A 15752-nucleotide genomic window follows, 5' to 3' on the forward strand; every position below is an offset into this window, starting at 1 on the left:
ACCAAATTGGAACAAAGTCCCCTTGGTGGGAAACGCGCTGCTACGGCCGCACATAGCCACAGCCGCACATAGCGCCGTTTTCTGCACCGAGGTGCTCCGCTCGTCTAACGCCTCAGTGTAGCAAGAGATCCCAATCTCTGGAGCCCTTGGCACAACCCCTGACCACTCCCCCTTCCCCAAGCCCAACTCACTATAAGGGGGTTCCCCTATCCCCCCCCCCCCCCCCCAAACACCCGCGCAGAGCACCCCTGGCCCGATAGCTGCCACACCTTGGCAGTACCAGCCTAGCTCCTTGGCACTGCTAACTTGGTTCCATGAGACGCTGTGATGTAAATCCCACCCAGTGTGGGCAGGAACACCTTTTAACAACTCTGCACATCGGAGTGAGACAGCGAGCCTCACTCGAATGTGCAGTTTCCTGAGGCATTGGGATCAATTGCCATCACCTCAGAAAGCACGAGCGAGCACCATTCAGTACTGAACTCCACAAACAGGGACCAGGTGGAATGCCACTCATGGGGGTCTCCCAGGGATTCAGAGGCCCATAGATGTATGCCCTTTGGGCAGGTTGGTACCCTGGCACTGGTGATTCCACCTGCGCACCTTAACATGCCAGCCTGGCACCCTGTCAGTGCCACCTGGATGCCAGTCTGGCACTGCCAATGTGTCCAGGCTTAATACTCTGGGGATAGAATTAAAATCCCACCATGGCAGCTAGTGGAAATTAAATTCAGTTAATAAAGCCTGTCTCAGTAATGCTGACCATGACAACTGTCATCGATTTTCCTAAAAACCCATATGGTTCACTCATGTCCTTTTGGGAAGGAAATCTTCCATCCTTACCTAGTCCAGTCTACTTGTCACTCCAGGCTCACAGCAATGTGGTTGATTCTTAATTGCTTTCAAGGGTAATTCAGGATGGGCAATAAATGCTGGTTTTGCCAGTAATGTCCATTTCATGTGAATATTTAAAAAAAATAATATGCCCTGTACACTCAAGTTTAGGTCATTAATATTTTTAAAAGCACCAGTGTTCCCAGTACCATCCTTGAGGAATCCCATTGTATACTTTCCTCCAGTCAAAAAACAACCATTCACCACTACTTTATTTCCTGTCACTCAGTAAAATTCATATCCATGCTGCCACGGACTATTTTATTCCATAGCTAATAAGCCTATTATGTGGCACTTTATCAAATGTCTTTTGGAAGTCTATGTACATCTCAACAATTGCAAGATCCTCACCAACCCTCTCTCCTGCCTCATCAAAACTTAATCAAGTTCATTGAACATATTTTGCCTTTAAGAATTCCATGCCGGTTTTCCAAAATTATCCATGCTTGTCCAAGTGGTCATTAATTTTGTCCCAGATTATTGTTCCTAAAAGTTTTCCCACCACTGAGGTTAAGCTGACTGGCCTGTAGATGTTTTTTTGTGATTAATGTAGTAATTTCAGATGTATTGTACTATAGGTATTTGGTACAGTAAGGGTTAAAAGCCCGGATTAGTATGTGTGTGACTGCTGCAATCCTGTTTTAAAAGAAATTCAAGTTTGAAAACCATAGTTTGGGAGCAAGAGGTAAAAGACTTGGATGAATGCAATTCTGTTTGGATTAAGGGGATTTCCTGTGGAGTTAATTAGATTTCAGTTTAGTAAATTGATGTGATTACTGGGTGGAACTACGTTATCACAAATTTTACAGGGAAAGCAGGTTTTAGCTGATCTGTGACCACAAGTTTGCTCTCTGCAATTCATTTAAAAGATATGTCTGCAGACAGAAGAGTGTGGTTGGCAAGGTGAACAAACCGGCCGAAAAAACTTCTGAAAAAGCACAGCCAGAGTTTCTGCATGGGTCTCACATGAGTCATGTCTTGCCTTTAAAGCAGTGTCAAAAGATCTCTCTTTCTCAAAGGACATCTCTGTAAAGCAAGTCTTCTTATGTCCTATGGTACTTAATAGTGGATTGAGAGCTGAGATTTTTTTCCCCTTGTTTGAGTGGGAATAAATATAGCAATTAAGAGTACTGTATTCACTACTGAGTAGTATTGTTTACAGGATAATTGAAAGTTATTTTCTGGTGTGATAAAGATATTTCAATACAGTTCGTAATAGAATTTATTTGATATATCATATCCCTATTTCTTCTTGTAATCGCTCCTGGAATGGGCTATCATTTCCCCATAGTCTTACAAAATTAAATAAAGTTTAGGGGTTTTTGTCCAGTATCCTAGCCACCATTGGGGTCTGGTCAGGAATTGTACTAGTTGATCCTCACACCCTTTTTTGAACAAGGAGGTGACATTTGCAATTCTCCTGTCCTCAGACACCACTTCTGTATCTAAGGAGAAGTGGAAGATTATAGCCAGTGTTCACAATTTTCCCCTTGCTTCTTTTAATATCCACAAATGCGTGCCCATCTGGTTCTGGTGACTTATCAACTTTAAGTGCATACCTACTCTTTATCCCTTATTAGGCCATTCACTGTCTCAACTCCATCAACTCAATTTCGACAGCACCTTCCTTGGTAAGGGCTGATGGAAAGTACTCACTTTGCACCTCAATCATACCATCCACCTCCATATATCCCCTTTTTGGTTCCTAATTGGCCCCACCCCTCTTCTTACTAGCATTTTACTCTTCAAATGGAAGATTTTGGAATTTGCCCAGTCCTCTCATACTCACCCTTTGCCTCTCTTATCTGCTTTTTAATTTTCCCTCTGAACTTCCTATATTCAGCCTAGTTCCAGCTTGCATTATCAACTTGACAACAGTGACCAAGAGTGCCTCAGTTTAATGCTTCATCCAAAAGACAGCACCTCTGACATTACAGCACACGTTCAGTATTGTACAGAAATGTCAGCCTAGATTATGTGCTCTCACGTCTCAGCTTCTGAGCTAAGACCGGCAAAAAGATGAATTATGGGTTACATTGTAAATTATAAATACTGATTATGCACATTTATCTTGGGATACTTTTCAACGTCCCTTTCTTGTCTGTAAAAATTAGCTGCTAAGCAAAATATACAGTGCCTATACCTGAAGACCAAGAACATGTCCAAAACTGTTACATCTCAAATTGAAAAGTATTTTTTGCCCGTGCAGAAGCACTCGTCAAAAAATGACAATATCATAATTCAGACATGTCCAATTCTGTCCTTAGAATCTCAGTAAGGAGAAATCCATGGATCAGCTTCAGAAGGAACTGGAAGTTTTCAAACAGGCACATGAATCTGACATAGACCATTTTAGTCATGAAACTGCTCGACTCCGGAAAGAGCTTGAGTCGTCTACAAAGGAATTGCAGGAGAAGTTGACCAAACTGCAGCAGTACAAGTCTACAGTCGACAGACTGAATTCCGACCTACAGCATGCACACCAGCAACACCAAGAGGTGGTCCAAGAAGTAAGGATATATTTTTCTGTATTTACAACAAAATACTGCCTTTACTAAGTAAAAACAAAAATTGCTGGAAATACATAGCAGGATAGGCAGAATTTGTGACAAGAGAAGCAAAGTTAACATTTCAGGTTGATAATTTTTCATCAGAACTGAGAGTGGTTCATTCGTATTGTGACAGATTTTAACCAATGTAGAGGCAGGGAAAGGGAGATGGGAGGAAATAAAACAAAAGGGAAGGCCTCTGATAGTGTGGAAGGCAGGAGAGGCTAAATGGCAAAAGGGATAATGATGCAACGCAAAATTGGATTGGAATGGGGCAAGGTAAGAAACCAGATATGGGTCTGGAGGAGCTGTACATGGAAATAGCAAAATCATCATCAACAACTGCTATCCAAAGAATGGTGGCAATAGTTATAAAGTGAAATTGTTGAACACAGTGTTGAGTCTAGGGGTTGTAAAGTGCTGAATCGGAAGATCAATGCTTCTTCTCGAGCTTATGTTGAGCCACATTGTAGCAATGTAAAAGGCCAAGGACAGAGAGGTCAAAGTTGGAGAGTGACTGAGAATTAAGACTACAGGCGATCAAATACTTGGGGTCACACTTATGGGGTGTAATTTTCCTATTTTTCTCTCTTAAGTGCTGGCTCTGGGTATATAACTGGCACAGCCATTTTTTTCTCAGAGGATACTGCGGCCCTTGGCTGCACTTGGATCCAGCAGAGGTGGCAGAATATCTTTCTGGGAGACGTCATCTCCGTTACCTTGACAGGTAGCCGAAGAACCCTTCTAGTGACAAACTGGAGGATGTTCATCCAGTGGGGGCAACAGATGAAGAGTCTGGAAGAAGTAAAGAAAAACAAGGGTGGCACGGTAGTGTCACAGTGGTTAGCACAGTTGCTTCACAGCTCCAGCGTCTCAGGTTCGATTCCCGGCTTGACCATGTGGATTGACCATGCTAAATTGCCCTTAGTGTCCAAAAAGGTTGGGTGGGGTTATTGGGTTATGGGGATAGGGTGGAGTTGTGGGCTTGGATGGGGTGCTCTTTCCAAGGGCTGGGTGCAGACTTGATGGGCCGACTGGCTTCCTTCTGCACTGTAAATTCTATAATTCAGGCATCTCTGATGCCATCACGCTGGTGGGCAAGGCCTGATAGAACATAGAATATACAGTGCAGAAGGAGGCCATTCGGCCCATCCAGTCTGCACCGACCCACTTAAGCCCTCACTTCCACCCTATCCCCGTAACCCAAAAACCCTTCCTAACCTTTTTGGTCACTAAGGGCAATTTAGCATGGCCAATCCACCTAACCTGCACGTCTTTGGACTGAGGGAGGAAACCGGAGCACCCGGAGGAAACCCACGCAGACATGGGGAGAACGTGCAGACTCCGCACAGACAGTGACCCAGTGGGAAATCGAACCTGGGACCCTGGCGCTGTGAAGCCACAGTGCTATCCACTTGTGCTAACGTGCTGCCCATTGCTGATCAAGTCAGCAACGTAAAAATAAAATACTTCCCCACCTACTCGGATCTGGAGAACCCCCCACACGCACCAGGGCAAACATTCCCCCCCCCCCCCCCCCCCCGCCCACAGGTAAAGGGAATCCTGCCCTCACAAAAGCATCAAGCCAACCCAACCCTCCACCCCGCCCCCCACTCCTCCCATGGATATGGGGACTCCCCCCCCCCCCCCCCCCCCCACAGGCATGGGGAAAACACCCCTCCAACACACAAGGGAAATCCCCCTCAATGGAGCGTCACAGAGGGACCTTCGTGGCATGGCCAGGCAGTGCCAGCGAGTATGTCTCTCTCTCCTGCAAGGGCTATACTTACCTTTGCATCCCTTACGGGTTTCGCTTGACTGCTTCACGTTTTTAAACATCTGTTGCAAACCTCGCTGATGTAACGTTGTCGATGAGGGGGATTCTAAATGTGGGGGAAGTATTTGGCAGAGAAGCTCTTTAATTATGTTATAATTTATTAAAATGTACTGAAATGAGGGTCCTGTTTTTTCTGGGCGAAAGCTCATGATGTCACGAGTGAGGGACAGGGAAAATTGGAAAACGAGATCTCACTGACGAGATTCGCGTTTTCCGATTCTCGCGAGATTTTCACCCACATTACCGTTTGCCCTCACGACTAATCTGCGCCCAAAATCTCCCCCATGGCATACAGATGTGTTCCACAAACTGGTAACCAATTTTGTATTTGGCCCTCACAATTTAGAAGAGAGCAATATGTGAGCCAAGGATGGAAAATGCCTGTGATTTGGAAAATGGAATTCCGTCATTTAAATTTTTGTTCTGCTCTCTGACTGACCCGGGAAGCCATTACTCAACTCCTCTCTCCTGAAACTGCTGCCATCCTGACTGGTAGTTTGTGACTGGGAGATGCAGAGGCCATTCCCCAAGTAGTTGCTGCTCCCATGTGTAGCCTGCAGAGCCCGTTCCTGCATTGGGCCAGCTACCTGCTGCTGTCTCCATTGGGGGAAGTCAATTCTGCTGGTCTGGAGTGAGTGCAGGGCCAGGGACGAACTCCGGGGAAGCTTTCAGCTGCACCTTTCTTCTCTCCCTCCATGTTTTCATAACCCTAACCCTAACCCTTTGAGATTTTTAGAAATACAGTGTGGGGGGGGGGGGGGGGGGGGGGGGATTTTCCTGCTGTTCTCGCCAGCGGGATATCCAGTCCCGGCAACGGCGAACCCCCGCCAAGGGTTTCCCAGCGGCAGAAGATGGATTCAATGGGAAATCCCATTACTAGCGGCGAGAGAAGAGGATTCACCGCCGTCCAATGGTCGGCTACCTGCCCCCTTAAGAATCATGCCATGGGGGGCGGGCACAGAAAACCCCCCCAATATTTCAATCCAGTGGCTGTACGAAATTTTTCTGTGTTATAGAATAGAATTATACAATGCAGAAGGAGGCCATTCAGCCAATCTAGTCTGCACCCGCCCTTGAAAAGAGCACCCTATTTAAGCCCATCCTGCACCCTATCCCTGTAACACAGTAAACCTAGTAAGGGGCAATTTAGCATGGCCAATCCACCTAACCTGCACATTTGGACTATGGGAGGAAACCGGAGCACCCGGAGGAAACCCACGCAGACACGGGGAGAAAGTGCAAACTCCACACAGACAGTGACCCAAGGCCAGAATTGAACCTGGGTCCCTGGAGCTGTAAGGCAGCAGTGCTAGCCACTGTGCTGCCTTTATGATGAGTTTTACTGAGGGCCTCAAATTCACTTGGTTAAGCCCATGTGTTAATCCACCCAGCCCTATTCTGCGCTTTATGCAAAGCATGGGTAAATCAGTAAAACAAAATAAATCAACCACAAGAGGTCATCTTTGGAGTCTGAAAAAAATTAAATTGGAGAAAGTAACCCAGTGATCGATTAAAATTTGGTCACATCTTTCTGAATGTTTGTTATTTTCATAAAATACCCTTTTCAGATTATTTGGCAGCATTCACTAATCAATTCTTACAATTCTGTGTCCCCACTATCTTTGCATGTTTTTCAGGTATCTCAGTGCGAAGATATTATACGCAAACAAGAAATGGAAATAACTCAACTTAGACAGCAGCAATTTGACTCTGAGAACCAAATAGCTGCAACCAATCAGAACTGCAAATCACTTGAAGCCATGTTGGATCTTTATAAACAAAAATACCAGACTTGTATGAACAAGATCACAGAACTGGAAAACACAATGCAAAACCTGGAAGCAGACTTACAAGATGCCAATAGACAAGTTAGTAGAACAAAGCAAGGCTGCAATGTAGGAATTCTGATTGAAAACATTCAATCAGTAATTGTAGCCACCCGCCCGGTTTTGAAGCTTTTGGATAAAAGTCCAGTTATTTTTGTGGTATTTCTGAAGGCATGTGCATTTCAGGCCTGTCGCCTATTATTTTTGGAATTTTCTTGGTCTAAACTTTAAAGATGTCGCAAAAGGCTAGGTTGGTCAGCAAAACCATGAGGGCTTGTTGAAGCCAATAACATGATTATTTCACATAATTAAATGGGATTTCACACCTGGAAACCAAGCATTGTGGGGAAATCTGTGTGTTTATATGTAAAATAATGCAATTGATAAATGGGAGTGATTAACAAGGCTGTAGTCACTTTGTGAAGTGCACCCTCATTCACATATTTGTAATTGTGTATTACATACTGTGGACCCCTTCTACCACACCAGCTGGGGCTTCTCACAGATTAATTGTAAATATATATCATATTATCTGTATTAATATATTTTCCGATATTCCATTACTCCCTTCTTGTAATACATTTTTCTTATAATGAATGATGAAAAAATATTGATTTCTCCTCTCCTAAATTATATCCTATTTTTGATCCTAATAACACATTTAGACTGACTGATGTCATGGGAGTGTCCTTTTAAGAAATGTTTTTGTCTTATCACATGGCCTCCGTGATGTCATTGTGTGGGTGGAGCTGGGCTGTGGTTCTGTGAGTGTTTTACTTTTGCTTTGAGTTTTGGACTGGTTTGAACTGCACAGGTTGAAAGAAGTGTTTCTCTATCTTCATTTTAAAAGCTGTTTCCAGACTACTTGATAACTTAAAATAGATCATTGCTTTCTGGAAGGAATTCAAACCTGCTGTTTGAGGGGGGAAACAGAGTACCACCAACAAGTCTTATACCAGTAAAAGTGCCGTGTGCTGGGCCACACCATTGAAAAAGGGTTTCTGGTTTTACTTTGATTTTGGTCTTGAATTGGAACAGTTAAGGGGGAATTCATTAAGGATTATACATACATTACTGTAGTTGTGTGGGGGCTTTATGTTTGTAGTTGATAATTCTTACAAATATAACATAGAAAAATACAGCACAGGACAGGCCCTTCGGCGCACGATGTTGTGCCGAAATGTTAACTAAATTCTTAGAATAAAGCTTTTTTTATTAAAATCGCCTAAGAAGCCGGTTGAATAACACTCGAAAGGCAGGCTCTTGTGCTCATCGTAACCAAAATCAATAAATAATTATAGGTCAGGTGAACTCCATAATATACTTTGCTGTTTCCTAAACTCTGGCATATGACACTGTAGAAGATGGAAAATCACTGACCTTGTGACCACATTATTGAGAATAAGGAAAATGAAATATCAAGGTGGTTATTGCAAAGAGGAAAGGAACGTCCCAGTTCAGTTTTGGACCACTAAAGTTAAATTTAAAATTTGTGATCCAGAGGAGGAATGTTAATTCTGAAACACTTTTCTCTATCCATGTAATTAGCTTTGCAACCACGATGAGACAATCCACAAGCTACAGAATGACATGCTTACAGTGCAGCACCAATATGAAAACAAGTGCAGACAAATGGAAAATTGCGAGGACAGTATTGATCAGCTGACCAAACAGCTGCATGTTGCACAAGAAGGCCTATCTGCAAACCGAGAACATGTTACCCAGTGTGAGGAGATCATTTGCAGCCTTCGGGAGCAGGCCACAGTTCATCACAATGAGGTAAGTGTAGATATATTTATTCAGGTGTAGATTGTATGAGGGAATCTATTCCCTTCTTTTCCTTTTTTTCTGGAGAAGTGTATAAAATTTAAAAAGCCGCGATGTAAAAAATAGCAGGGCACACAAATATCACGGGCGGGATTCTCCGTTAGCCGACGCCGTAATCGGGAAAGGCACTGTGGCGGAGAATTGTTTCCAACGCCAAAATCACGGCAGGTGCCAATTTGACGCCAAATCGCAATGCTCCAGCACCTCAACCGCCCCCTCAATGCGTTCCAGAACGCATGTGCAGTAGACACTGTTTGCATATCATTAGCAGGCCCGATCCGGTATTCTCCAGGGCTTCCGCGATTCTTCGCCTCCAATGGACCGAGTTTCCAGTGGCGTGATTCACTTGTGCTTTTAAAAACCCTGAAACCAGCGTGGTGGCTGCTGAGAGCGAGAGAGGGTACGGAACCCAAGAGAAAATGCTGGAAAATCCCAGCAGGTCTGGCAGCATCTGTAGCGAAAGAAAAGAGCTAATGTTTCAAGTCCAGATGACCCTTTGTCAAAGCTATAAGACAGAGAAAGTGGGAAATATTTATACTGTGGCGTGAGAATGAAAGATGAGTCATAACAACAGAAACCCAGGGAAATGGGGTACTATTAGCCACACAAACCACGGGGAAAGAGTGCTAATGGCAGTCGCCAGAAAGAACAAAAGGTGTGAAAGGTCAAACAGCAGAGAAACTAATATCATAAACTGTGACAGATGTAGATGTGGGGGGAGAGGAAAGGGGAGAAAGGACAAGGAAAGGTGGATAAGATGGGGGGGGGGTTAAACATATATAAAGAAAGGCGAGAGAAAGAAATGGTAAAATACAGTTAAAATTAAATGGGATGAAAACAAATGGGTCGAGGTGGGGTAGAGGTGATCATTTGAAATTGTTGAATTCAATGTTGAGACCGGAACGCTGCAGTGTGCCTAAGTGGAAGATGAGATATTGTTCCTCCAGTTTGTGTTGAGCTTCACTGGAACATTGCAGCAGGCCAACAGCAGACAAGTGGGCATGGGATCAGGGTATGGTGTTAAAATGGCAAGCAACAGGAAGGTCAGGGTCCTGAATGCGCACATTCCGAAGGTGCTCAGCAAAGTGATCACCCAGTCTGCGTTTGGTCTCTCCGATATAGAGGAGACCACATTGGGAGCAGCAAATGCAATAGACCAGATTGGAAGAGGTGCAAGTGAAACGCTGCTTAACCTGGAATGAGTGTTTTGGGTCTGGGATATTAAGCATGGAAGAGGTAAAGGGGCAGGTGTTACACCTTCTGCGATTGCATGGGAAGATGCCATGGGTGATGGGAGAGGAGTTGGGTATGGTGAAGGAGTGGACTAGATTATCTTGGACGGAACGGTCTCTGCGGAATGCTGACAGAGGGAGTGAAGGAAAGATGTGTTTGGTGGTGGCATCACGCTGGAGTTGGCGAAAATGGCGGAGGATTATGCTTTGCATATGGTGGCTGGTGGGGTGAAATGTGAGAATGAGGGGGACTCTATCTTTGTTCTGGGAGGGAGGGGAGGGGGTGAGGGTACGGAAAGTGTCCAACATCGCCATAGTTTGCTGACAGGTGTGCCGCTAGTCGGGGGGGGGGCTTCTGCCAGGACCAGGGGGAGTAGTGGGGGTAGCCAGGCAATGGGCTGTGGCGTCGGGGTGGACAGGTATGGAACACTATTGCCGTAGCCGGGAAGGCAGCCATGCAGCTGCGCACACCGCTAACAATCCACTTTGAACCTAGTGCCATGGATTTCATAGGTCCCCCCCCAGGGCACCTTCCTGGGTGCCCTCTGGCCGCAGCTGACCCATCAGCTGTATGGGCACGCTCCAACACAACCAGTGCTATCTTTTTGGCTAATTGTGTGTGGGGAGTGTAATGTGTATGTGCAGCTCCAAATGGTCAGCCTCCCAAGAATCGATCACCGACCCGGCGAATCCCGCACTGTTTTTCATTGGAATCGATTGTGTACCACGCGGCACCGGTGTTAGTCCCTCAACGTAGCAGAATCAGTCCTGGTGCGGTGCCGGTTTTTCTATCGTAAAAGTCCACAGATTCTGCGTTGGCGTCAACACTTGGTTGCAGAAACGGAGAATCCAGCCCCATGTGTCTGTATTATAACCACAAGGTTAATAAAGAGTATAAACCCAGACATAACATGTGATATCTTTGAGATGTATTTGCTCCTGATCCCTAATGGAATGATTCCAGCTAGTTACAAAAACACAACTTCATAATTTAACCCACCGACAAATGGTAACTTTGTGAATTGATCTGCAGTTATGGTTAACCTTGTGGACAAGAGGTGGCAGTGAAATAATAACTCAAGAAAATAGATTTTCCCACTCTATTCTTTGATGATAGAGATTTTGGTGAATATTCTTCCCAGCAGAGCAAGCTGTAATTAATCCCAGTCTGAAGCATCCTGATTCATTGCCCTCAATTGTCAATTGTCTTCTATGCCCAGTGAAGCAGTAGAGGCTCCTTCATTAAATGTTTTAAAGTTAAAGATAGATAGTTTTTTGAAGAATAAAGGGATTAAGGGTTACGGTGTTCGGGCCGGAAAGTGAAGCTGAGTCCACAAAAGATCAGCCATGATCTCATTGAATGGCGGAGCAGGCTCGAGGGGCCAAATGGCCTACTCCTGCTCCTAATTCTTATGTTCTTATAACAAAAAGTGGTTTCACCAAGAACAAATTGTCGCAAAATCAACCACTGGAACAAAATCAGCTAGATTAAACTAAATTTAGTCCTTGAAACCAACATTAAACACAGTGGGCGGGATTCTCCGACCCCCTGCTGGGTCGGAGAATCGCCCGAGGCCGGCGTCAATCCCGCCCCCGCCGTGTCCCGAATTCTCCGTCACCCGAGATTCGGCGGGGGCGGGAAATGTGCCGTGCCGGTCGGCGGGCTCCCCGCGGCGATTCTCCAGCCCACGATGGGCCGAAGTCACGCCGCTGACAAGCCACTCCCGCCGGTGGGAATCAAAACACCTACCTAACAGGCAGGATTGGCGGCGCGGGCGGGCGTGGGGGTCCTGGGGGGGGCGCGGGGCGATCTGACCCCGGGGGGTGCCCCCACGGTGGCCTGGCCCGCGATCCGGGCCCACTGATCGGCGGGCGGGCCTGTGCTGTGGAGGCACTCTTTTTCTTCTGCCTTCGCCATGGTCTTCACCATGGCGGAGGCGGAAGAGACCCCTTCCCCTGCGCATGCGCCGGGATGACGTCAGCAGCCGCTGAGGCTCCAGCGCATTCGCGGACTTACGCCGGCTGGTGAAGTCCTTTCGGCCCCGGCTGGCGTGGCGCCAAAGGCCGTTCACGCCAGCCAGCGGAGCGGGAACCACTCCGGCGCGGGCCTAGCCCCTCAATGTGAGGGCCTGGAGACGTCCGCACCTTTGGGGCGGCCCGGCACCGGAGTGGTTGACGCCACTCCAACACTCCGTGATCCCACACCCCGCCGGGTAGAGGAGAATCCCGGCCAGTGTTTGTAATAGATGTCTAATTACCAAATGTAAGGAATATGGAACCATTTTCTTTCTGGTGATTTCTGTTTATATTCCTTTCAATAGATTACTTTCCTGTTGTGGTCCCAGGTTTTTTTTTGTGGGACAATTGAGACAAGAATACTCTTGATTCTCTCCCTTGCATAAATTGTAAATGCAAATATCCTAAATTATTCTCTTAACAAGGAAAAGACAAACTATGGCATATTACCAGATCCAGCCCTTGTGCAGGTGTGACTTGCTCCACATAATTATTGAACTGCAGTAACGGAGTACAGCCATCAGATTGCTGTTATGATTCACAATCCACAACACCTGACTGAAACTAATTAATAAATGTTTGAATGGTTTCAAATTAAAACCTACTCTTTTAATACATTTTCAGTTATGTGTGTAGTGATGTCATAAAGACCAGGAGTATTTGAGCCTTGTAATATAGAAAAAGATTATATTGTGTGACAGGCGTTGATGTGCCAAATGTACATTAGACAGTTAAAATAAAAACAACATTTCCTGTGTATTTTAAAAGTATAGAAAATCCCATCCTAGTGCATCTATAAAAATACCTTGGGACAGGATTTTGCATTTTGTGTCGCGATCCCGATGTCAGGATCAAATGGAAATCCCGACCCCATATTATGTTGGGAACAGTCCTGACGATGATTTTGTCTTGATTGGCCAATTAGTACCCAAAGGGTGTGTTGCCATCCATCTAAGCATGGTGGCTGGGCCTTGAAGCTGGAGGACAATAGGTGGCCGTCCAACATGGAAGGAAGTACAACCTATTGTCATAGGTGAAGGAGAGAGGGTGCCAAGAGGGAACCTTCATTTGAGACTCCCTCAGTTGGGATAGAAAGGTCTTCTCCACCCTGACTTAATCGGGGCAGTCAAGAAGATAACGGGTTCTCCACCCCGCGCCTTCCCAACCGATTAAACATCTCCCCCCCCCACCACCACCTCCCGCCCCCGTCTCCCAGCCCCCTTCTGGGGGGCATTAAATTACACCCAATTGGTCACCCCCACCTCTCATAAGATTCTTGCTCATCCTCTTATTTATGATCCCAGGAGTTGAATCTTCAATAAACCAAGTGAACCCTTTCATAAGTTAAATTTTCAAGTGAAGGCATCAGTAGACAATCGAAAAGATCGAGGAAATTTGGGCACGTTGTGCTTTTACATATAACTCAATTATGCCCAAAATTTCAAGGTTTTTTTTTAGGGCACGTGTATAACTTTGTGCTCTGGCCCATGCATGTGTCTAGCTGTTAATAAGAATTTAATTCTAAGCCAATATTCACTACCCCTCATGCCGGTGGGGTCTTTCAGTCCTGCCAAAGGCGTTTTGAATGGCTCGTCACGGCGAACTGTAAAATTCCACCCAATGTCTTTTATTAACATAAGCAACATAAATAATATGGCAGCATGTTAGCACATGGCTTCCAACATTGGACAAAAATCTGATGTTTGTAGCTCTCTTGATATCCAAGATTGAACTATTTAATTTGATATTTTTAATCCTTGAAATTTAAAGCATAACTCTGGACATTGCTAAACATTAAAATGGACAATTTTCTAATTATACATTTTTAATATTGTACAAAAAGAAAATAAAAGTGATGAACAAGAAATGTTTTTTAAAAAATCAGAGTCAATGCCATGTTAAAGGGACACTGCATTTGTATTTGGGAAACTTTTTTTTCTTTGTTACAAAATAGCAAGATTAAGCATGCATTATTTTGTCACAGTAAAATCTGAACATATCTGATAGCACTTAATTGAATTCTGAGTCTGCAAGCAAAAAAAAGTTGAAGCCCTTCCATGATACCCATTAACCTGAGTGTCTAATGTGTTCTTGTATGCTAGTTTACGTATTTATTATTGTGTGGCCTTTAGATCTTTTGCTATGTTTCCATGTCAAATTTATAGATTAAGCAGTGAAATGAGAACAGTTTATTCACTGACATTAAAACAAAGGTTGATTCGGTAAATTCAGGGAAAGCCTGAGTATTGAGATCATCAGATAGGATAATGTGCAATACTGCACCATCTAGAAGGTAGATGACTTGCAACTAGGGACAGTTCAGATTTGTGCAGTGAGTAGGTATTTAAATATAGATGAAGAAGAGATGCAGTCAACATGCATATTTCATGAAAGAGTGAAATCAGAAGATTCTCACTTCATTAGAATTTGAACATTTCTCTTGTATCTTTTTTTATAAAAGAATTACTATATTTGATTAAGTTAGATGCATGGAAGAAGAAGCTCTTAACTCGGCAATGTTACATTAAAATAAATTGTTGTGGTACCATTTTGTGCTATTTTCCTGAACTGGAAGTTAATGAGATTCACTTAGGTTGTTTTTTTTAAAAAATATATTATTGAGTAAACTTTATAAGGCTCAGCACAGTCCATTAAAAAAAATCTTGCTTTGAAATGATAAAATGCACTAAAGAGGGATGGATGACAGTCATCAGAATCTGTGATGAGAGTTTCAGTCAATTCCTGTATTCTGGAATTCTCTCCACAAACCCCTTTTCCTTGCCCTCGTTCCCTATCTCTAAAACCATCTCAAAATATAATTTTTTGATCACGTCTCATGTTACTGCTCCTAAAGATCATTCATCTGAGAGCTGTCTGTGGGACTCGACTGTACTCAAATTGAATGTCAGATTGGCTTACAAAACAATAGCTACACTTTAAAAGACATTCTATGAAGTACTGAGGAGGCGAAAGGTGCTGTAGCGATGCAGTTCCTTTCTTTATCTCCCCCAACTTCTGCCTATGAAGCTCCTCTAAACACTTCCATATGTTAAAGGTGCTATTCAAGGCCTGACTATTTCCTTTCTTTCATATTTCTGTCCCTATTTTTAAATGCAAGTCATTGTTATTAATAATTTGACACAGCTCAGATATTTGAATTCCTCGGCGATGGAACCCGGGCATAGAAACAATGGAGATAATGAAATTCTGATTATGTATTCCAATAAGACGTGCTGTTAGGTAATTTGGACATTCTGAATCCTCGCTACGTGTACCCGAACAGGCGCCGGAATGTGACGAACAGGCGCCGGAATGTGACGACTCGGGCTTTTCACAGTAACTTCATTGCGGTGTTAATGTAAGCCTACTTGTGGCAATGAAGATTATTATTATAACTTCCCCACAAAGGATGTTAAATTGGTGGATCAGCTTTTTCCTGGTTTCTCCCAACCGAGTTTCTTAAATAATGGAGTGACATTTTTAATTTTCCAATCCAAACATGCAGTTCCTGAATCTAGAAAGTTTTGAAAATTTATGACGAATGCATCTGCAATTTCCTTACCAATATCTG

At 44.2% G+C, this 15752-nt stretch overlaps 1 protein-coding gene across 4 annotated transcripts in view; it reads left to right on the plus strand.

Annotated features, from left to right (window-relative positions):
- LOC119971178 (myosin-3) overlaps window positions 1-15752 on the plus strand; it is a 1049419-nt gene that overhangs the window by 763664 nt on the left and 270003 nt on the right. For all 4 annotated transcript variants that reach the window (XM_038806379.1, XM_038806381.1, XM_038806380.1 and 1 more), the window contains 3 exons: window positions 3162-3404; window positions 6918-7148; window positions 8655-8885. In XM_038806379.1, coding sequence (XP_038662307.1) covers window positions 3162-3404; window positions 6918-7148; window positions 8655-8885 — 705 coding nt within the window. The remainder of the gene's footprint in view (window positions 1-3161; window positions 3405-6917; window positions 7149-8654; window positions 8886-15752) is intronic.

The sequence above is a fragment of the Scyliorhinus canicula genome, chromosome 9 (genome assembly GCF_902713615.1).
Source record: "Scyliorhinus canicula chromosome 9, sScyCan1.1, whole genome shotgun sequence".
In the NCBI taxonomy this organism is placed as follows: domain Eukaryota; kingdom Metazoa; phylum Chordata; class Chondrichthyes; order Carcharhiniformes; family Scyliorhinidae; genus Scyliorhinus; species Scyliorhinus canicula.